This window comes from Triticum dicoccoides, chromosome 6B, assembly GCF_002162155.2.
Source record: "Triticum dicoccoides isolate Atlit2015 ecotype Zavitan chromosome 6B, WEW_v2.0, whole genome shotgun sequence".
Lineage (NCBI taxonomy): Eukaryota > Viridiplantae > Streptophyta > Magnoliopsida > Poales > Poaceae > Triticum > Triticum dicoccoides.
This window is the reverse complement of record NC_041391.1, coordinates 277,909,115-277,931,717: the sequence shown is the minus strand read 5'-3', so window position 1 is coordinate 277,931,717 and position 22,603 is coordinate 277,909,115. Positions and strand designations below refer to the sequence as shown.

The window sequence follows — 22,603 nt, the reverse complement described above, 5'->3', positions numbered from 1 at the left end:
GCGCTCGACGCACATCTTTGCGCCCCGTGGCGTCCGATGCCAGGATTTGATTGCTTTAACTGCCAATCGACCGGGATATTGATAGGAAGGAATCCTGGCGCCCTGCATTGTACAAGCCCTAAACTTCTTTCACTAAATTTATTTTTATTTTTATTTTTAATTACATAAAAAATAGATGGTTGACTAAGACCCGCCAGTCAGTGACACACATGAGGGCTATGGTGCGGTGGCCGCCGGCGAGGAGCGACACGAGCTGCGGCATTCCGGCGGGTGGCGGTGGGTGGCAGCGGCGATGTTTATAAGAAGTTGGGGCAAGTGGAGGTGTGTCTCCGGCAGATATATCTTTGGTGGATTTGCTCGGATCTCGTTGTTGTTCGTCTACGTTCGTGTGTCTTCGGTTTGGATCCTTCTGATCTACGCTATTTTTTATCGGCGGCGGTTGCTGTTTTGGGGTGCTGGTCCTATGGGGCCTTAGCACGACGACTTCCCGACTGTCTACTACAACAAGTTGTGCCCGGCTCCGGCGATGGAGGGGCGATGACGGCGGCGCGCCTTCGGCTCGCTTCGGTGCTCGTAGTCGTCGCTAAGTGATCTACGAATCTGGATGTAATTTTTATTTCTGGTATTCGTTGTACTGCCATGATTGAAAATGAATAGATTGGAAGTTTTTTTAAAAAAATGTTGAGGCAAAAGGAACTCTCAAATGGTTCTCGTAAAGTTGATCTTCCTGTAAACCTGTGGGGAGAAAATGTCATTTTGTAGTGGTTTTTTGCGTTAATTTTTGGTAAACATCGATTATTCCAGAGATACGGGAGAGAGATGCCCTAACCAGAATTAAGGTAGGTCGGGCAATACCAATTTCGCACTAAGCCACTGGCATCTTCTCTAATCTCTCGCCAGCGGTGGCAGCGGGGCATCAGAGGAGTGGTATAAGAAAGAACCCTCCCCTGCCCAAACCCCTGCTTTGCCCGAGCCCCTCACCCTTATCTCCTCCATCCTCCATCCCGGGAATCTTCCTTCCCACCTTCTCCGCCCCCATGGAGTCCGGCCTCGTCGCAAGCCACCGCCTTCGCCTCCCGGCCCTCCCCTCCGCGGCCCATGCCCACCTCCTCCGCCACCGCCGCCTCGCGGCCACGCCCCTCCGCCTCCCCACCACCCCGACCCCTCTCCGCCAGCCCGCCGCGCTCCCGCTCCGCCCGTGCCTCAGGCCTCCCCGCGCCGCCTCCGTCGCCTCCCCCGCGCCGGTGCCCGGCGATGCGCCGGACAATTCCCGCAAGTTTCTCGGCGTGGACGCGCTCACGCTCAAGAAGATCGTGCCCCTGGGGCTCATGTTCTTCTGCATCCTCTTCAACTACACCATCCTGAGGGACACCAAGGACGTCCTCGTCGTCACCGCCAAGGGGAGCAGCGCCGAGATCATCCCCTTCCTCAAGACGTGGGTCAACCTCCCCATGGCCATCGGCTTCATGCTTCTCTACTCCAAGCTCGCCGACGTGCTCTCCAAGGAGGCGCTCTTCTACACCGTCATCTTCCCCTTCATCGCCTTCTTCGGCGTCTTCGGATACGTGCTCTACCCTATGCGCGACGCCATCCACCCCACCGCGCTCGCCGACCGCCTCCTCGCGTCGCTCGGCCCCAGCTTCCTGGGCCCCGTCGCCATCCTCCGCGTATGGAGTTTCTGCCTCTTCTACGTCATGGCGGAGCTCTGGGGCAGCGTTGTCATCTCCGTCCTGTTTTGGGGATTCGCCAATCAGGTACACTCAGGGAAACACTTCTCGTTCCGGAATCTTGGCAATAAGTGTGCAAAATTGTTGGGTCCTCCGTTGTTCCAAAATATTGGGAACGACTAAAGTACGTGTGCACAGGAATTTATAAATTACTGTTTCAGAATCAGTCGCAGTAGATGGTTCTGCTGTTATACAGTTTCTCATGTGCCAGTACTGTTGTTCTTAGATTACTACGGTTGAAGAGGCTAAAGAGTTTTACCCACTCTTCGGGCTTGGGGCCAATGTGGCTCTCATCTTCTCTGGTCGCACGGTGAAATACTTCTCAAACATGAGGCAGAATTTGGGTCCAGGGGTGGACGGATGGGCTATTTCACTGAAGGGCATGATGAGCATAGTGGTTGTACTGGGTTTCGTCATTGCCGGTATCTATTGGGGGGTGAACAAGTATGTTATTGATAAAACATCTCTGCCGGTCGAACGGAAGAAAAAGGTTAGCTTTGGTTTCTGTGCTTTTACTACTTGTATATATAATAGAGTTTCTGTTGACGGTGCTGTGCATAAATCTTATAGAATAAGCCAAAGCTTAGCATGGGGGAGAGTTTGAAGGTGCTGGTATCATCTCGATATGTGAGGGATCTTGCCACACTGGTCGTTGCGTATGGTATAAGCATCAACCTTGTAGAGGTGACATGGAAATCGAAATTGAAGGCACAGGTAAGTTCATCCATAAATCAGGACTTACAATTTGTATAGTATATAGACGACATAGTAGTTAACTTTTATGTTGTTCTGTTGCAGTTCCCAAGTCCTAACGAGTATTCTTCATTCATGGGTGATTTCTCAACGGCTACTGGCATAGCTACGTTTACAATGATGTTGTTGGGGAGATTAATTCTTAGAAAATTCGGGTGGGGAGTTGCAGCTACAATCACCCCTGCAGTGTTGCTTGTCACTGGAGTTGGATTCTTCTCACTGCTTCTGTTTGGTGAGCCACTCACTCCTCTTCTAGCCACGTTTGGGATGACGCCTTTGCTTGCTGCGGTCTTCGTTGGGGCACTACAGAACATTTTCAGTAAGAGTGCAAAGTACAGTTTGTTCGATCCTTGCAAAGAAATGGCGTACATTCCTTTGGACGAGGACATGAAGGTTAGTGCTGAAAGTTACTTGTTCTTAATGTAGAAAATCTCTCGCCAGTTATAATATAGTAGCGTGGGAACACACGGCAAAAACAACCAGTCATGTTTCATACTGTTTTGGATTTCCAAGATCTGAAATCGATTTACTAGTAACTGAAACAAAACAGAACGTGTCGTCAATCATGATGATTATGTAACTATGGTATTTTTAAGCTTCTTTGCTGTCTCAGTTTAGTACAGTTCAAAAGAAAGTATAGATTTTGAGAACAGACAAGGAAGAATGTGAATAGAACATAAACTTCATTTGATATACTTGCTATATTACAAAATGAGAATCAATCATCATATGATAAAAATATACATGCAAAACTGTATAGTTTGATGAGGCCTGGTTTAAATTGTAACTAGAATTTGGTTATGTTGATATGATCAAAGTATGTTTAAGTTGTTGTGTTTCATTATTTTTACTTCCAATCGTAACTGTCTCGCACACTAGAATCGTTGCTCAATGTTATCTCACAATTATCTGTACTTGTTTGTTGTTCCCTCTCGTCATGAAGAAAGGCGTGCTTTCTCCCGCGTTCCTGAAAAAAAAAATGATATATACTTAATTATCAGAAATTTTATGATGGATATAAACGCCTTAGTAGTCCACAGGCCTTGATGCTTTAACGAATACACTTGACTATTGTCGAATTCTTGATACTTATTGAGTAACCTTTTCTCTTGTTGTGATTATAGGTCAAAGGTAAGGCAGCAATAGATGTGGTATGCAACCCATTGGGAAAATCTGGAGGTGCCCTGATCCAGCAGTTCATGATCTTGTCATTTGGGTCTCTTGCTAACTCAACGCCGTACCTTGGAGGAATATTGCTGGTGATTGTCATCGCGTGGTTGGGCGCCGTAAGGTCCCTCGACTCGCAGTTCTCTCCCCTGGCAAAGCAAGACCTGGAGAGGGAACAACAACTGAAAGCAGAGGCGGTAGAAACGACAGCTCAAGTCGTCGGGACAGGAAACGGCTCTCTTCAAGAAAATGTTGCCAGCCAGAACTCCACGAACGGTACAGTCATCAAACAATCGCAAGAACCCGAGATCACTGCCCCTGAAAAATCTGGCAAGCAGTCTCAATAAGTTTCCGCCCCCAGAAATTTAGTTAGTACAAGTTTTTGATGGAACCAAATGTTGCTTGGTTGGGCCTGCCGCCATGGGGAGCTGCTGGGAAAGGCAGTAGTGATTGATAAGAAAAATAAGATGGCCTATTCTTCTGTTGTTGTAGCATATTTTTGACTTCATGCGAGTATCTATAGCTGTTTACTGGGAGTATCTGTAGCTGTTTGGTTTGTGGCTCCGTAGATATGGAACTATTTTTTTTGATTTTTTTATATTACAATTTTGCGGAAAATCTGCTTTCACAGATCTATTAGTCCATGCTCAAAAGTTACTACTCCTACTACTTTTTTTTGCTACTGCTTGTTATTCACATAAACCCTAATCTTTCGGAACACTGATCAGACAATTAATCATGAGCCTTGCCTAATTCTGGCATCAATATATGCCCAAAATACAGCACAACCCCTGCAAAGTTGAAGAAAGGAGTGCCCTTAAGAAGCATATTTGTGCACGTTTTCCAGACTTGACTTTGTCAATATATAAGCTATATATTACGCAGGATTTTTTCGCCCTTTTAACGAAACATCGGCCAAGTTTTTACAGGACAAGATACCTAGTTCTTCACTCTTCCCGCCCTACATATCTAATCTAAACCTCTAACTCCTAGTGTTAGCTGGAGTATATAGCATGCCTGGGTGAGTGTTTTCCCCTTGTCAGCAGTAGAACATCACCCTCTTCACCCTCTCTTTCACCGCCGGCATAGTCTTCATGGCGCCTCCATTCCTCCCGTTGGCATTCTTCACCGAGAGGTTATCTTGGTCCATGTAGAAACGTGCCCGGAATGCGGCTAGATGAGCGTAGTAAACAGGCGGCACTGCTCAAACAACACAACAGATCAAAGGCCAAAGTTCAGATTTGTCACCAAATTGTAACGTCGAAAGAGGAAATGTATTCAGCAGGAGCACAAGAAGGAAGAAGAAATTACCCACAGAAACAGACCGTGTGCAACGCGCATACCTGCGACGAATTCACATAGCTAGTAAGATATTCTTCAAACTGAATAGCGAAATGCAACTTTGGTTCTGAAAAAGTATCATGAATTATAGGATGGGAACAGCATACGTGTAGCAAAGGTTGTTTGTCAAAGTCTGCATTTCGTCCGCCGTGAAATTGTTCTCGTCCCACAGAACATGATAATGTGCTGGCTTACTGGTGCCCTGGCAATGTCACTAACATTAGCTAACTCACTATAAGATCATCTCAGCGTTTACCACTATAATTATTGCACAGGTTGTTCTCTGCATTTTATACATTCAAGCATATAATCATAGCCGCAAAATATGAAATCAAGGCAATCCTTTCAAATTCTATCAGACGCACCCTTACCTGAATTCCAGCATGACTGCAGAGGTAGAAATCAAACTGTGTGGGATGGCATATCTTCGAATCAACAACGGTGCCTATTTTAGGAGGAACCAATGAGCAGCTATGAAAATTTATTAGGGCAAAAAAAATGTAAATTAATAAATGGGTCATCAATATCTTGATGATGGAATGGCACGTCATACCAGGCAGAATATTTCCGCTCTTGTCGGTGCTACTTTTATCGTTGTGGTTGTTTGCAAATAGTTTTGTATGGTGACGCTTTTGGACTATCACAAACGTCACTGGAGGTTGGTAATTTGGTTCTAAAGACGCACAAGCCTGAAAAAACTCCAAGGGGTTAATTAGGATATTTTATCGTGTAAGCATGTCAACATAATAGGTAGAACATTAGTTGACAACCTTGCGGATAGCATCTAACTCGTAAAGTAATACTTGATGGAACTGTCCTGCGCTGACACCGTCCCTGCAGAAGAAAAGAGTTCGTAATTATCTGAACTTCCATACAACACCAAACAGGTGGCAATAGCAAGCCTTTTGTACTCTGCAAGAGATATCCAACATGCACAGTGAAGTACTACCTGTAGAAGATTATTCTCAATGGTTTCTGCCCTGTGGCTTTCCTGAAGGAAATTAAAAGCTCCCTGTATGAAGTTGCACAAAGAAAGGAAATTCGTCAAGCTCATTCTGTGCATGGGGGTCCTGATATTTTTTCCAAGAGATCCAGTGATCTAATGTTGGAGGATCTATATAACACTTTCACGGCACATGATGACGGATGATCAAAACGCACACATTGTTCTGTGCTTCTTTGTCGTCTCAAGTGAACTTGTGTTATCAAGGGTGTGACTCAGTGTATGAGAAATACCTGATCATGCCTCCGGTTACAGTGCCTCGCTGAGGATCATGCCATGTTTTGTAGAGGTCCTGGATGAGCTCTTGCCGATAAGCTTGAGCACACACCAATCCAGCGTACTTTGTAACTTCTGGCCAGTCTTGAGAAGCAACAACCTGTAAAAGCATCGTATTAGAGGAAAATCATATGGAAAATTGGTTAAAGAGACAGCAGAGTAATGCTAAATCTTACTGCAGCTATAGATGGACTGGTATCCTCTCTGGTTTCAGGATGTGTTACATCTGCACCAAATATTATTGTCGGTATATCACTGACCAATGGGATCCTCCGACTTACCGCGTCCAAGAGTACGGTATTTCTTCCCCCCATCTGATTTCACCAAAATTGTTAAACATGAGATATAGTCAATTGTCTCTATCATCAGAGGATAACTTACTTTCTGAACGTGGAATCTACTGTATGTGTGAAAAGAAGGCCATTGCTCCCAGTTAATAACTACCTTAACATTGATTTTGAGTGAGACATTGGCCAGGTATCGTTTGCAGATCTTAAATACATGCTTTGCTAAGCAGCACTGTGACATTAATCCCAATTTGGTTTCACAAATGCGCTTTATGTCACCTGAAAATTAATACTCATTATATGTGAGAAAAGCAGAAAGGACGAGCAGAAGACTGAAAAATATTTGCAACAAAGTACTGTACAATAGGAGGTGAAACTGCATCCTCACCATACAATGCGCCATTGCTGTCAGGGAGGATTACCAAAAGAAGCTCAAGCTCCTTTCCCTTGAGTTTTTTCAGTGCAGCGTTATACACATGCTTAAGCGCCTGTACTGCTTGCTCTGGTCTAGCCGAATACATTGGTATAGCAGGCTCACTGTTGAACTCCTGCAATGCCATTTAACAAATAACAGTTGCTTGAAAAAATATTGCTAGTCTGCAACTGAAAAAAGCAAGCCTCTGTATAATATAATATACTAGCATAAATGAGAGGTATACCATGCCTAAAAGTCTACACGTTTGGGCTAACTCCTGGCAAAATCCACTGGCAGTGCTTTCTTGAACACTTCTTGAGAAGTTGATGGATGCCCAATGATTCACAGTGCATCCATTGACAACTTTCTGCAAAAATGATTTTATTTCAGTGGTGAATTGACAACTTCAGGCACAATAGTAACTCTATTACAACTGAGAAATGATGACTTCAGCAGAGTGGATATTAACCTTGTTTTTCATGTCCCATTGGCCAACACGAGGTAAGCACTCTGACTCTTTTCCGGTATCATGATATTTTAGCTTCACACAGAAAGGCAAGTCAGGAATGAGCACAGAGAAGCTGGCAATAGCAAATTGGAGAATAGCATTGATCTTACCCAGGGTGCAGGCAGAACTCTTGCTTCAATAGAGGTGAGTTTGTCGCTTATGTTTATCCCAAATTCCTTCGCATAGGGATCTTGATCATATCCATTTTGGTGAACGGTCTGAAAACAGTTGCCTTTTAGTCTTTTAGGCAATTTTGGTAGGGGACAGACCATGTTTTATGTTACTCAATGTTGTGTAATGAAACAAAACAAGAAGAATTGGCTGCGAGCAGTGAAAATTGTACTCTTTCTATATCGGGTTTTGACTGAATTATGTTGAAGCACTGACAAAAACAGAGTACATGCACGTTTGGTTCATAACCGAGCTTGGCTAAGATTTTCCTCTAAACTGTGGCAAGCTAAAAAGGGTGCGTCAAATAAATTGGTATTGGCAAAAGTTGTGCGAGTTCGGTGACAGGTGGAAGGTGGAGCAGGCTGGTAAGTATGCCGCGACACTTACAGCCGTGCCAGTAAAACAAACAGTAGCTATACAGAGCTGTCACGTCTGTTGCAAAGTGTGTCAATGAAGCAAAAAATATTCTTCAATGTACTACTCAAAGAATGAAATAAACTTGCAATGTTAATTATTCAAAAAATGAAGAAGTTATTCAAAATAAATTTGGCATGTTAGCATCTGAATTTCTTATGAATGGTGTCTGCAAATATTGCCAAGTTCAATCACTTTTTGAGTATACCAAGAAACACTCCATACCCGTCGAATATCCATTTCCTTGTCTCCAGGCCTTTGGCATGTAACTTTCAGCAATGATGTGATCTGCTTTTCATTCAACCTCTTCTTGTATCTCTGACTTTCAACAATCTTACAGGCCTGTCAATAAGCATCTCATGTCACGCAGGATTCAGCAATAGGAAAAGCATCATGTATTGCACTGGCTGATAGAAAGTTGTGACAGCGCGAGACTAAAGACATTAGTTACTGACCTCCATTGGTAGATAATTTGGCTTCTTTTGGTTTCCTACAAGAAGGCAGGGAAGATGTTGTTGCTTTATGGTAAAACCATACATTTCCTTGAAGTACTCTACAACCGATTTCATTTCATCGTCAATTAGGAAACTGTTATAAGAAAAAGAGCAAAGGCAGGTGCTGAAATGTTAGCCCAAGCACCACTACTTTGTTTATTGCATGTTTAAGTACATGTTTGCGTAACAGTGTAAGAAAGGATGCCAATATGCCATGCACCGTCAATACGCTATGCACTTTAGGAGTTAGGACAAGTTTGAATTAGCATAGTTTATCTAGCAATTGTTAACACATATAACACCAAAAATTAAGGCCTCCTATTGTTCTGTAGGAATTCCATAGTATAGGATTCCTATAGGAAAAAATCAAAGAAATCTAGCGAAGCTGTGGATGAGGCTGGCTAAGGGAGAATATCATACGGAAACCAACATTCGGTGGAAACCAGTGAAAACCACGCGAAACCGATGTTTTAGAGTTTCGAAAAAATCTCAAAAAAATATGGGATGTTAAAAGGGTGATGTTCTATTGCCATGCAAGATTTCAAGTTCAGATACATTAGGGATGTGAGCTATGAAAAAGACAAAATCAGCATTGAATAGTACTCCCTCCGTCCGGAAATACTTGTCAGAGAAATGGATGTATCTAGACGTGTTTTAGTTCTAGATACATCCATTTTTAACCATTTCTCCGACAAGTATTTCCGGACGGAGGGAGTACCAAACAGTAACATCACTATTCATTGCTGAATTTGTCTTTTTCATAGCTCGAATGTGTTTTTACTTGAAATTTCACATGAAAATAGAACATCATCCTCTTAACATCCCACATTTCACATGACAATAGAACATCCTCCTCCTATGGTTTCCACAAAGTTTTCTTTGAATGTTGGTCTCCGTATTATATTCTCCTGGCGGCTAATGGGGCGGTCATCTTTCGAACCAAGGTAAAAGGCACTTAAGTTTCATCAGATTCAGACTTACGGTCAGTGCTGAAACCAATGTCCGAACACCCCACTTAAGATAAATTCCTTTAGAGCCCTTTGGTTTGTTAGAATAGATTCCTATTCCTATGTAGGATTGGTTCCCATCCTTCACATTTCAAAGGAAAACAAACATTAGCCTGGACCTAATGTAAAAATTCCTATCTATGAACCAAATGACATCTCATTTGCTATAGGAACTGAGATACATGTCATCCCATTTCCTATGACTTCCCCATTCCCATGATACTTCTATCCTATCAACCAAAGGAGGCCTAACTAACTGCATATAGTTTCATGTATCAACCAGTTCAGTGCTCAAGTTGTTAAGAAAAACTGCTGTTCATGCTACAACATATTTTAAGTATTCTATTTCTCAGACTAGAACCATCACCAATAAGCCTGTCGAATCATTTTTCTTCCAGTATTTTTGATTATTACACAAACATTTCAGTTGCCAGTACAAAACTACAAATCATCCTGGAATAAGCTGAAGTTCCCATAACATTTAAAGTCCAATCAGATAAATTTTATGGCATTAAAACTGACAATCGCCGATTATTTGAAAAGTAAAATTGAAGGCAAAAAACAGGAACACAAGAATAACACCAACAGAGATTTCAGAACATACATTAGCTCATGAGTTGGTTGCGCCGTCAAGCCAAAGACGCGGTACTTCCGTCTTAAACTTCCTCGGTGAGTGATTTCGACCTTCAAATCGCGTAGAGCTTTCTTTACCTGCTTGACATCAAACACAACCATATAAACTAATCATCGGGCATGAAGTGTTGAAAAACCTCCAGTTCACAACCGAATAAGTACGATTTTCACATGGTTTTGCCTATGCAATGTACGTAAGTAGTAGTGTATCACTAGTCTGGATATAGCACATAAATGCAAGTGTGCAACACAATTTACCCTGACTCGGTTCGCGTCCGACAACGGCCTTGACATGACATCCTTCCCCAGGATCTGCGCCGCGAAGTCAATCACCGGCAGCGGCTCGACAAATGCCGTGGACGACATGTCTGAAATCGGCACCCGGGTGTAAGCTCAGGACACACACACACACAAGGAAGCAATCACTTGGATCATCAAGAGACAGGAAACGTTGAGGCAACCAAGGCATATAAGTATCTCACCAATGTTGAGTGACAATCCCATTTGGGTCGGACGGATGCTCTGGTAGAAGCCGAACCACGACTGCAAACCATCGCCGAGCCTCTGTGGCGTCCTAATGTCCGGCGAGTAGAACGACCGTCTTACGGAGAGGTACCTCTGGCTAGCGACTTCCCGCAGCACGACGTCGAGGACCTGTAGGGCCCCCTGCGGCTCATCGGGTTGCCGCCCCGCCATGAAATCCCGGAGGTTGCGCAGGTCGGCGCCGGCAGCGAATTTGATGGCCACCTTGTACTCCTTCTCCCTGCAGGTACAGGTACAGGTACAGACAAACGAAATCAATTAGTCGTCGACAGAGACGGGGCGCGTTAGGGCGTACTGTGTTTGCGTACGGATCGGCCGATTGTGTGTACCGGGCGGTGGCGCCGGAGACGCCGTCGTTGTTGGCGGCGAGGCGTATGACGAACTCTCGGGCGTCGAAAGGGAGGCGGCCGGCGGTGTAGAGGTTGCTGCGGCCGTCGTAGGCCGGAAGGCGCATGCCGAGGTCGGACGCGCGGTAGAGGCGGACCAGCTCGGCCACGATGGCCCGGTTCACGCTCCGCGACCTCACCTCCGGCGTGATCTTGACCTGCAGGACATCGAAAACACCCCGCCGTGGTGGGCGTCACTGTCACGGTCATCACGGTTGCTCATGCACGGCCACGTTGTGTTCGGCGAGAGGCTAGGAGTGGCGAGCGACTTACGTCGTACTGGGTGAGGTCCTTGTCGGCGACCTCCGCGAGGAAGTGGTTGGCCTTCACCACGCAGCGCGTGCCCGCCCTCCCGAACCCCGGACGGCGGCAGAGCTCCAACCCCTTGCTCGACACCGGCGGTGGCTCCGCTGGCGCGATGGCGAAAACGCCAGTGCACGCGGCCGGCACCGCTGCCGCCTCCTCCTTGTTCCGCGCCCGCGCGCCGTTGCGCCGCGGGCCGCTCGCACCGGAATTGCACTTCTTGCCTCCCACCCCCGGCGACCGCGCGGCCGCCTTGGGCCGCGCCAAGCTGCTTTGCAGCGCCTGTCTCCGCGGCGGCCCCGGGCACCCGCCAGCCGCCCTACCACCGACCACCGTCCACGGCACCTCCAAAACCTCGAGCATCCCGCCGGACGTGGCCGCCGGGAGCCGCACTCACGCAACAAGACAAAGCAGCCGCCTGGCGATCAAGAATCCAGGCAGGAAACTCGATCCGCCGTCCAGCGGGAAGTACCAGTGGGCAGAGATAGTAGAAGAAGAAAGCCAAGATTTAGCTAGCATGCGTCAATGCGGACACGACGGCACGAGCACGGCCCGATCACCACCGTGACAGGGAGCGGGACATTCGAGCTCCGCGCGCCATAAAAGGGAGAGGTCGGCATTGACGCGACAGCCGCAGCACGCACGAAAAAGGGTTCGCGTCGACGACGTCCTCCGGCATTAAAATCCTTGTTCCAGTACCCAAGCGATAACTCCACCTGACCAACGGCGTTTTTACCAAACGGAGTAGTAGGCGTCAGCGGGACTAGGGTAGCACTGTAAAAGGTCACGAACAGTGGCGCAGTGGGTGGGCTACAGAAAGGCGGGAGTATTTTTATTGAACGGAAGGGGGTGGCGGAGGAAGCCTCGGCGATCTCACCCAAGAAGGAATTAATATGGCGACCTGTGCCAGCGCTGGTGGCCGTGGCGTCGAAAGCAGCGTCGGCCTCCGGTTGGGGTGTGTGCACGCTGTTTTCAAAGACGCACTTGTGTCATGCGATGCATCGATCTCACGGCCCGTTTCACCGCGAAAATTCAATTCGGTGCCCGAGCTCGTCTACGTCCGGTATATAGCAAAAAGAAAAGCTCGAACTTTTTATGGTTTATAAGACGCTCAAAATGCGTATTGTTTGTGTAAAATTTCAACTTGTTTTAACATTTGAGGAGCTTCTGGCAAAAAAAGACAAAATCCGTATGAACGGCGTTGTTTTTGAAAAAATTTCTCACTCCCAGAATTTGTATTTTTTCGCCACTAGCTCCTCAAATGTCTAGATAAGCTGAAATTTTGCACGAACCTCACGCATTTGAACATCTTACACATTTTTCTATTTTGCTGCTATTTTTAAAATTTATTGTTTACACTCGGGTGTAGATGAGCCTAGATGCAGAATAGTCGCTTCCCGCTTAGATTTCTCTCCCACAATACCATCGGAGCATGTACAACCGGGCGTCCTATATTCGCCTCAATCATCCAGACCTGCCCATACACTCTTTGACATAAAAATTCACTCAACCAATCATCCCAAACGCAGCCTAACATCCGGAATATCAGGCAGCCCCATATTCAGCCTAATATGTGGGGTGGACTTGGGACGCATGGACGTGTCCATCACGTCGGATCCAACTCATTATGACCCACACCGATCCCACATACATTCATCCCTATCCGCTCTCCATACCAAATCGTATAGACTCCACTCCCCTCCGTCCTCAAGCTCTTGTCTCACGAACTCCGACCTTCTCCCGCATGACAGGCAGTGATCCGCCCCCGAGAACTCCTGATCCATTGGTCGGGACCTTGTCCCGTGCAGAGAGAAGAGGAGAGGGTCGTATGCATGGCTCTCCACCGCTCCCAAGAGGAGTGCGCCCGACCGCGATAGAACTCGATCCGAAGGGAATCAATTGTGTCCAGTCAAATGTCGCTTGGATCCGTCAAAGCTAGTAGCGCGAGGCGGGTGACGCCGCAACCAAGATGTGGTGGCTCAATCCCTTTGGTGTTGCCGAGTCCCCATGGCGTTGGGCTCCCAGTCGGAGATCTACACTGGCATGCCTCATGGCCCGTCTGTCGCGGGAGGGTGCGAGAGGGCGCGGAGGCAGAGTCGCACGACACCAATTAGGCCGCCACCCCGGTCTGTCCACGTCAATTGTAGACCTCGCCTCGATCGGTGACGTCCAGGTCGTGGGCTCCAGCGAAGAAGAGTAGGGCATGGGTGTGACGCCCCCGCCTCGACCGTGCACTAATCATACACGCAAACATGCACAATCAAGGCCAGAGACTCACGGGAAGATATGACAACAAAACTCTAGACACAAAGACAATATAAAGTTTCATATTACAAGCCAGGGCCACGAGGACCAAATACATAAGTCAGCGAAAGTGACAATATCTTAGTACGGACATAAATAGACAGGTTTGCCTTAAGAAGGCCGAGCAAAACAACGACAACTAGATCAAAAAGGCGGAGGCCTCCCGCCTAGGGCATCCTATCTACTCCTGGTCGCCAGTCTCCACGTAGCAGTAGGCTCCGTCGGTATAATAGTAGTCATCAACGGGAACAACTGGCTCCTGGGCTCCGTCATCTGATCGCAACAATCAGATAAAAGGGGGAAAAGGTAGCAAAGCAACCGTGACTACTCATCCAAAGTACTCGCAAGACTTACATCAGATCTATGCTAAGTATGCATCAGTATCAAAGGGAAGGGGTTGTATCTGTGGACTATACTACAGAATTGCCATAATACATGGGAAGACCTAGCCAAAGGAAGACTAGCATCTCGCAACAACAGAAGAGAGTAAAGTAACTTAACATATAGTAACTAGTATATAATTGCCATGCCCGGAGATCCTTCCTCGTCTACCCCACGAGGAAGCGACCCCAGAGCCATCATATCAGTTTGGTATCACCAGTATCCAATTTTAGTTGTAGTAGATCGGGATACAACACCGAGCGTCCGTTACCGTGGCGACGGCTATTCGAATGAATAAACTTCTCTGCATGGGTGCACCAACTTACCCAACACACTCGGTTAACTCCGGTCGGACACACTTTTCGGGTCATGTCTGACCTCGGCTGATCGACACGCCGTAGTCCAACCTAGGCTCAACAAAGAGTTCAGCACGCCGGTCTACATCCTAAGTGCAAAGGTATCATGGGCCAATCGTTCTAAGCACTCCTGAGCGTTGCGCGACTGGTCGGGGACTAGACCCACCTCCTTATACAAGCGCAGGCGGTTACCGTCCACCTCAGTAATCAGCCCACATCTCTGAACTGTGACATCTAAAGAGCTTTCGGAAGAATCGTACGACGCCGAGTGCCCATAACTTAGCCCGCGTGGTGGTTAGTGTGAAAAGGCCAGAGGCCTACTCAGATCATACATCCAAACCCGTTAGTGTGTTGGGAGCTCGTGCTAATGATCAATGCTCCTATCACCCCGTCTCGCGGTCTTATGACAAGGGCCAACCCCATCCCTCTCTAGGGTAGTTTGCTTGCCCGGTCATGCCGCGTCATTATTGAAGGAAATATGCCCTAGAGGCAATAATAAATTTGCTATTTTATATTTCCTTAATTCATGCTAGAATTGTATTAACCGGAAACTTGATACATGTGTGGATACATAGACAAAACTCCGTGTCCCTAGTAAGCCTCTACTAGACTAGCTCATTAATCAAAGATGGTTAAGTTTCCTAACCATAGACATGTGTTGTCATTTGATGAATGGGATCACATCATTAGAGAATGATGTGATGGAGAAGACCCATCCGTTAGCTTAACATAATGATCATTCAGCTTTATTGCTATTGCTTTCTTCATGTCAAATACATATTCCTCCAACTACGAGATTATGCAACTCCGGATATCGGAGGAACGCCTTGGGTGCTATCAAACGTCACAATATAACTGGTTGATAATAAAGATGCTCTACAGGTATTTCCAAAGGGTTTGTTGGGTTGGCATAGATCGAGATTAGGATTTGTCACTCCAAGTATCGGAGAGGTATCTTTGGGCCCTCTCGATAATGCACATCATAAGAAGCCTTGCAAGCAATGTTACTAATGAGTTAGTTGCAGGATGATGCATTACGGAACGAGTAAAGAGACTTCCCGGTAACAAGATTGAACCAGGTATGAAGATACCGACGATCGAATCCCGGGCAAGTAACATACTGATGACAAAGGGAATAACGTATGTTGTCATAACGGTTCGACCGATAAAGATCTTCGTAGAATATGTGGGAGCCAATATGAGCATCCAGGTTCCGCTATTGGTTATTGACCAGATAGGTGTCTCAGTCATGTCTACATAGTTCTCGAACCCGCAGGGTCGCACGCTTAACGTTCGTTGACGCTAGAGTACTATTGGGATATTTGATGAGTGGTAACCAAATGTTGTTCGGAGTCCCAGATGTGATTCCGGACGTCACGAGGAGTATTGGAATGGTCGAAAGGTAAAGATTTATATATAGGAAGTCATATTTTGGGTTCCGAAAAAGGTGCAGTTTTTTCGGTATTGTACCGGGAAGCTTCTAGAAGGTTCCAGAGGATTCCAAAGGGGTCCGGAAGTCCACAAGTGGGCTCACCACGATCCAAGGGCTAGCATGGGCTGGGGGAAGGTGCCCTAGCCTTATTGGGCTAGGTGCACCAAGTCCTCAAAAGCCCATGTGGCTAGGGAAGGCAAAAAAGGAAGGAGTCCTAGTAGGAATAGGATTGGACTTGGAGTCCAAGTCCTCTCCCCCTTAGCTGCGCCCTAGGGCTTGGAGGGGTTGTTTGCTACGCCCCTCTGTCGATGTCAAAACCGGCGGATCTCGGGTAGGGGGTCCCGAACTGTGTGTCTAAGGCTAATGGTAATAGGAGGCAGGGGACATGATGTTTTACCCAGGTTCAGGCCCTCTTGATGGAGGTAATACCCTACTTCCTGCTTGATTGATCTTGATGATATGAGTATTACAAGAGTTGATCTACCACGATATCATAGAGGCTAAACCCTAGAAGCTAGCCTATGATTATGATTGTTCTTGTCCTACGGACTAAACCCTCCGGTTTATATAGACACCGGAGGGGGCTAGGGTTACACAGAGTCAGTTACAGAGAAGGAAATCTACATATCCGAATATCCATGCTTGCCTTCCACGCAAAGGAGAGTCCCATCCGAACGCGGGACAAAGTCTTCAATCTTGTATCTTCATAGTCCAACAGTTTGGCCAAAGTATATAGTCCGGCTGTCCGAGGACCCCTTAACCCAGGACTTCCTTAGTAGCTCCTGAACCAGGCTTCAATGATGATGAGTCCGGCGCGCAGATTGTCTTCGACATTGCAAGGCGGGTTCCTTCTCCGAATACTCCATAGAAAATTTAGGACACAAGGATCGTGTCCGGCTCTGCAAAACAAATTCCACATTCCACCATAGAGAGTATAATATTCCACAAATCTAAACTGCCGACAGCTTTTTACGACATCACGCCATGGTCCGGTCTTTATTTGAACCGTTTTCATAACCCTACCGCACGTAATGCGTGGCAGTTTCCTTGACACGTCTTGTCAAAGCAGAGATCGTGTCCCCTTATCATGGGATTCTCATCAATACGGGTATGGGTAACCCAACCGCGCCATCAATCGTGGCGCTTGGGAAATAAGCAATTTTAACGGGCAAGTGGGGAGGCACACATTTTTCTACCGCCTTTATAAAGAGATAAGGATTCTCCTCTTTCACCCACACCTCCTTCCTTCTTCGCTCATCCATTCTCGCATGCTCGAGCTCCAGCGCCCCAGTTCTCACCTTCTCCGCATAGCCAAACATGTCTGGAGTTGGAGGTAGGTGGATGCCCTCCTCCGTCAAGGAGGAGGACATTACGAAGCTCCGGGCGACCGGATACTTGGCCGCAGACATCGTGCACCAGCTTCCGGACGCAGGGCAGATCATACCGACTCCGAGACCCCATGAGAGGGTTGTGTTCCTCGCCCACTTCGTCCGTGGACTGGGATTCCCCCTCCACCCATTTGTCCGCGCGCTCATGTTCTATTACGGGTTTGATTTTCATGATCTGGCCCCTAATTTCATCCTCAACATCTTGGCGTTTATCTTCGTGTGCGAGGCTTTTCTCTACATTAGGCCCCACTTCAGCCTGTGGCTGAAGATCTTCAACATGAAGCCGAAGATAGTGGTCGGCCAGCAGGCGGAGTGTGGAGGCGCCATGGTGGGCAAGATGCCCAGCATCACTGATAACCCGCAAGTATACGAGATAGTTGTAGCCTCTTTCGATAAGTAAGAGTGTCGAACCCAACGAGGAGCTAAAGGTAGAACAAATACTCTCTCGAGTCCTATCGGCCACTGATACGACTCTACGCACGCTTGACGTTCACTTTACCTAGAACAAGTATGAAAATAGAAGTACTTTGTAGGTGTGATAGGATAAGTTTGCAAGATAATAAAGAGCACGTAAATCAAAAGTAGGGGCTGTTTAGATGAAGAGACAATAAAGTAAATATAACGAGTGTGGAAAAGTGGTGGTAGGAGTTGTGGAATTGTCCCTAGGAAATTGACTACGTTACTAGACCGGTAATCACTATTGCAATTCTATTTGAGGGAGAGGCATAAGCTAACATACTTTCTCTACTTGAATCATATGCACTTATGATTGGAACTCTAGCAAGCATCCGCAACTACTAAAGATTCATTAAGGTAAAACCCAGCCATAGCATTAAAGTATCAAGTCCCCTTTATCCCATATGCAAACAACCTACTTACTCGGGTCCGTGCTTCAGTCACTCACGCCACGCACCATAAGAAAATCATAAACATATTGCAAACCCTACAGCGGGAATCCCTCACGATTGCGCGACACGGAGAGCACCATAGGACATCACCAATAATAAAACATGCAACTCAAACCAATCATAGCAATTCATCAATCACCGATAGGGCAACTAAAATCTACTCAGACATCATAGGATGGCAACACATCATTGGATAATAATATGAAGCATAAAGCACCATGTTCAAGTAGAGGGTACAACGGGTTGCAGGAGAGTGGACCGCTGGATATAGAAGGGGGAAGGTGATGGAGATGTTGGTGAAGATGGCGGAGGTGTTGGTGAAGATCGCGGTGATGATGATGGCCCCCGGCAGCGCTCCGGCGCCACCGGAAGCAAGGGGGAGAGAGGCCCCCTTCTTCTTCTTCTTCTTCTTCTTCTTCTTCTTCTTCTTCTTCTTCTTCTTCTTCTTTCTTGACCTCCTCCCTAGATGGGAGAAGGGTTTCCCCTCTGGTCCTTGGCTCCCATGCCGTGGGAGGGGCGAGAGCCCCTCCGAGATTGGATCCATCTCTCTGATTCTGCGTTCTCACATTCCGCCCCTTCACCGTTTCTTTTATATCTGGAGATCCATAACTCCGATTGGGGTGAATCTTTCGCCCAGATTTTTCTCATAAAATTAGATTTCTTGCAGCAAAAGAAGAGCATCAACCGCCTTATGGGTGGCCCAGGAGAGTGCCAGGCGCGCCCAGGGGGGAGGGCACGCCCCCTATCTCCTGGCCACCTCGGGCACCGTTTCGCGTTGGTTCTTCCGCCGGAAAATCCCAAATATTCCAAAATAATTCTCCGTCCATCTTTATCCCATTTGGATCCCGTTTGATATTGGGTTTCTGTGAAACATAAAACATGCAACAAACAGGAACTGGCACTGGGCACTGGATCTATATGTTAGTCCCAAAAATAGTATAAAAAGTTGCCGAAAGTATATGAAAGTTGAATAATATTGGCATGGAACAATCAAAAATTATAGATACGACAGAGACGTATTAGCATCCCCAAGCTTAATTCCTGCTCGTCCTCGAGTAGGTAAATGATAAAAAAGATAATTTTTGATGTGGAATGCTACCTAGCATAATCTTGATCATATGTCTAATCATGGCATGAATATTAAGACACGAGTGATTCAAATTTGACATAAAAAACGATAATACTTCGAGCGTACTAATAAAGCAATCATGTCTTTTCAAAACAACAAGGCCAAAGCAAGCTTATCCCTACAAAATCATATAGTTTGGCCATGCTTCATTTTCGTCACACAAAATGCTCCCATCATGCACAACCCCGATGACAAGCCGAGCAATTGGTTCATACTTTTTAACGCGCTTCAGCTTTTTCAACCCTCATGCAATACATGTGCGCAAGCCATGAATATAGCACTATAGGTGGAATAGAATATGATGGTGGAGGTTTATGTGGAGAAGACAAAAAGGGAGAAAGTCTCACATTGACGTGGCTAATCAACGGGCTATGGAGATGCCCATCAATTGATGTCAATGCGAGGAGTAGGGATATGCCATGCAACGGATGCACTAAGAGCTATAAGTGTATGAAAGCTCAACAAAAGAAACTAAGTGGGTGTGCATCCAACTTGCTTGCTCATGAAGACCTAGGGCATTTGAGGAAGCCCATCGTTGGAATATACAAGCCAAGTTCTAAAATGAAAAATTCCCACCAGTATATGAAAGCGACAACATGGGAGACTCTCTATATGAAGAACATGGTGCTACTCTGAAGCACAAGTGTGGAAAAAGGATAGTAACATTGCCCCTTTACTTTTTCTTTTCTTTTTTTCTTTTTTTTCTTTTTCTTTTTTTGGGTGGGCTTCTTTGGCCCCCTTTTTATTTAGGCTTCTTTGGCCTTTCTTTTTTTTCTTTTTTTTCTTTTTTTCATGGGGAAATGCTCTATAATGATGATCATCACACTTTTATTTACTTACAACTCAATATTACAGCTCGATACTAGAACAAAGATATGACTCTATATGAATGCTTCCGGCGGTGTACCGGTATGTGCAATGATCTAGCGTAGCAATGGCATCAAAAAACGGACAAGCCATGAAAACATCATGCTAGCTATCTTACGATCATGCAAAGCAATATGACAATAAATGCTTAAGTCATGTATGTGATGATGATGGAAGTTGCATGGCAATATATCTTGGAATGGCTATGGAAATGCCATAATAGGTAGGTATGGTGGCTGTTTTGAGGAAGATATAATGAGGCTTATGTGTGAAAGAGCATATCATATCACGGGGTTTGGATGCACCGGCGAAGTTTGCACCAACTCTCGAGGTGAGAAAGGGCAATGCACGGTACCGAAGAGGCTAGCAATGATGGAAAGGTAAAAGTGCGTATAATCCATGGACTCACATTAGTCATAAAGAACTGATATACTTATTGCAAAAGTTTATTAGCCCTCGAAGCAAAGTACTACTACGCATGCCCCTAGGGGGATAGATTGGTAGGAAAAGACCATCGCTCATCCCCGACCGCCACTCATAAGGAAGACAATCAAAGAAACGCCCCATGCTTCAAATTTGTCACACAACGGTTACCATATGTGCATGCTACGGGACTTGCAAACCCCAACACAAGTGTTTCTACAATCCACAACCACCCACTAGCATGACTCTAATATCACCATCTTTATATCGCAAAACTATTGCAAGGAATCAAACATATCATATTCAGCGATCTACAAGTTTATGTAGGATTTTATGACTAACCATGTGAATGACCAATTCCTGTCATCTCTCTAAATTGATATAAGTGAAGCAAGAGAGTTTAGTTGTTTCTACAAAAGATACGTCTGCGCTCTAACAAATATAAGTGAAGCAAACGAGCATTCTACAAATGGTAGTTTTCCATGTGAAGAGAAACAGGCAATCCAAACTTCAAATGATATAAGTGAAGCACATGAAGCATTCTATAAAGCCATACTCAAAAGTGTAGGACCTTGAAGTATGTCTAGAGGGGGGTGATTAGACTACTTGACCAATTAAAAACTTAACCTTTTCCCAATTTTAGAGTTTGGCAGATTTTAGCTATCTTAGGACAAGTCAAGCAATCATCACACAAATCAAGCAAGCATGCAAAGAGTATATAGGCAGCGGAAATTAAAGCATGCAACTTTCAAGAAAGTAAAGGGAAGGGTTTGGAGGATTCAAACGCAATTGGAGACATGGATGTTTTTGGCGTGGTTCCGATAGGTGGTGCTATTGTACATCCACGTTGATGGAGACTTCAACCCACGAAGGGTAACGGTTGCGCGAGTCCACGGAGGGCTCCACCCACGAAGGGTCCACAAAGAAGCAACCTTGTCTATCCCACCATGGACGTCGCCCACGAAGGATTTGCCTCACTAGCGGTAGATCTTCACGAAGTAGGCGATCTCCTTGCCCTTACAAACTCCTTGGTTCAACTCCACAATCTTGTCGGAGGCTCCCAAGTGACACCTAGCCAATCTAGGAGACACCACTCTCCAAGAAGTAACAAATGGTGCGTTGATGATGAACTCCTTGCTCTTGTGCTTCAAATGATAGTCTCCCCAACACTCAACTCTCTCTCATAGGTTTTGGATCTGGTGGAAAGAAGATTTGAGTGGAAAGCAACTTGGGGAAGGCTAGAGATCAAGATTCATATGGTAGGAATGGAATATCTTGGCATCAACACATGAGTAGGTGGTTCTCTCTCACAAATGGTAAGTTGGAAGTGTAGGTTTAGTCTGATGGCTCTCCCCACGAATGAAGAGGAGGTGGAGGGGTATATATAGCCTCCACACAAAATCTAACCGTTACACACAATTTACCAAACTCGGTGGGACCGATTCAACAGACTCGGTCGGACCAATTTCGTAAACCTAGTGACAGTTAGTGATTTTCGGTGGGACTGACATGCAACTCGGTGAGACCGATTCGGTTAGGGTTAGGGCATAACGTAATCTCGGTAAGACCGATTACACAAACTCGGTGAGACCGATTTTGGTAATAAGCTTTCCAGAGAGTTGGTCAGGTAAACTCGATGGGACCGATTTGCTCTTTTCGGTGAGACCGAAATGTTACAAAAGGGAAATAGAGAGTTTACATTGCAATCTTGGTGGGACCGATCACTCACTTCGGTTAGACCGAAACGTTACGAAGGGAAACAGAGAGATTACAATCCCATCTTAGTGAGACCGAGATCCCTATCGGTAGAACCGATTTGCTTAGGGTTTGTGGCAGTGGCTATGACTTTTGAAATCGGTGGCGCCGGATAGGAAGAATCGGTGTGACCGATTTTGGCTTTGGGTTTAGGTCATTTGTGGATGTGAGAAAGTAGCTGAGGGTTTTGGAGCATATCACTAAGCACATGAAGCAAGAGGCTCATTAAGCA

General features: G+C 46.0%; 2 protein-coding genes across 2 annotated transcripts; one reads left to right on the top strand and one right to left on the bottom strand.

Moving 5' to 3' along the window:
* Positions 1-954: 954 nt before the first annotated feature.
* LOC119326302 (plastidic ATP/ADP-transporter-like) lies at positions 955-4,281 on the top strand. The gene is made up of 5 exons (XM_037599982.1): positions 955-1,754; positions 1,954-2,217; positions 2,298-2,441; positions 2,526-2,873; positions 3,605-4,281. The coding sequence occupies exons 1-5, from the start codon at positions 1,038-1,040 to the stop codon at positions 3,992-3,994; spliced, it is 1,863 nt and encodes a 620-aa protein (XP_037455879.1). The 5' UTR covers positions 955-1,037; the 3' UTR covers positions 3,995-4,281.
* Positions 4,282-4,494: 213 nt separating this feature from the next.
* On the bottom strand, positions 4,495-11,791 carry LOC119321097 (protein argonaute PNH1-like). The gene is made up of 21 exons (XM_037594932.1): positions 11,399-11,791; positions 11,069-11,283; positions 10,679-10,959; positions 10,455-10,564; positions 10,168-10,274; positions 8,518-8,650; positions 8,288-8,404; positions 7,588-7,695; positions 7,439-7,510; positions 7,214-7,336; positions 6,943-7,102; positions 6,712-6,833; positions 6,444-6,581; positions 6,225-6,367; positions 5,938-6,000; positions 5,759-5,822; positions 5,542-5,677; positions 5,360-5,433; positions 5,096-5,190; positions 4,959-4,990; positions 4,495-4,847 (listed from the first exon to the last, which is right to left on the bottom strand). The coding sequence occupies exons 1-21, from the start codon at positions 11,789-11,791 to the stop codon at positions 4,687-4,689; spliced, it is 2,847 nt and encodes a 948-aa protein (XP_037450829.1). The 3' UTR covers positions 4,495-4,686.
* Between the last annotated feature and the right edge of the window lie 10,812 nt (positions 11,792-22,603).

What these genes read in the sequence shown, in the direction of transcription:
- LOC119326302 (XM_037599982.1), top strand. Translation starts at nt 1,038, where the DNA reads ATGGAGTCCGGCCTCGTCGCAAGCCACCGCCTTCGCCTCCCGGCCCTC. An exon ending in TTTGGGGATTCGCCAATCAG is followed by an intron (nt 1,755 to 1,953) that starts GTACACTCAGGG and finishes TGTTGTTCTTAG; the next exon opens with ATTACTACGGTTGAAGAGGC. An exon ending in CGGTCGAACGGAAGAAAAAG is followed by an intron (nt 2,218 to 2,297) that starts GTTAGCTTTGGT and finishes TAAATCTTATAG; the next exon opens with AATAAGCCAAAGCTTAGCAT.
- LOC119321097 (XM_037594932.1), bottom strand. Translation starts at nt 11,791, where the DNA reads ATGCTCGAGGTTTTGGAGGTGCCGTGGACGGTGGTCGGTGGTAGGGCG. An exon ending in AATGGGACATGAAAAACAAG is followed by an intron (nt 7,337 to 7,438) that starts GTTAATATCCAC and finishes TCATTTTTGCAG; the next exon opens with AAAGTTGTCAATGGATGCAC. An exon ending in AGTTAGATGCTATCCGCAAG is followed by an intron (nt 5,678 to 5,758) that starts GTTGTCAACTAA and finishes GAGTTTTTTCAG; the next exon opens with GCTTGTGCGTCTTTAGAACC.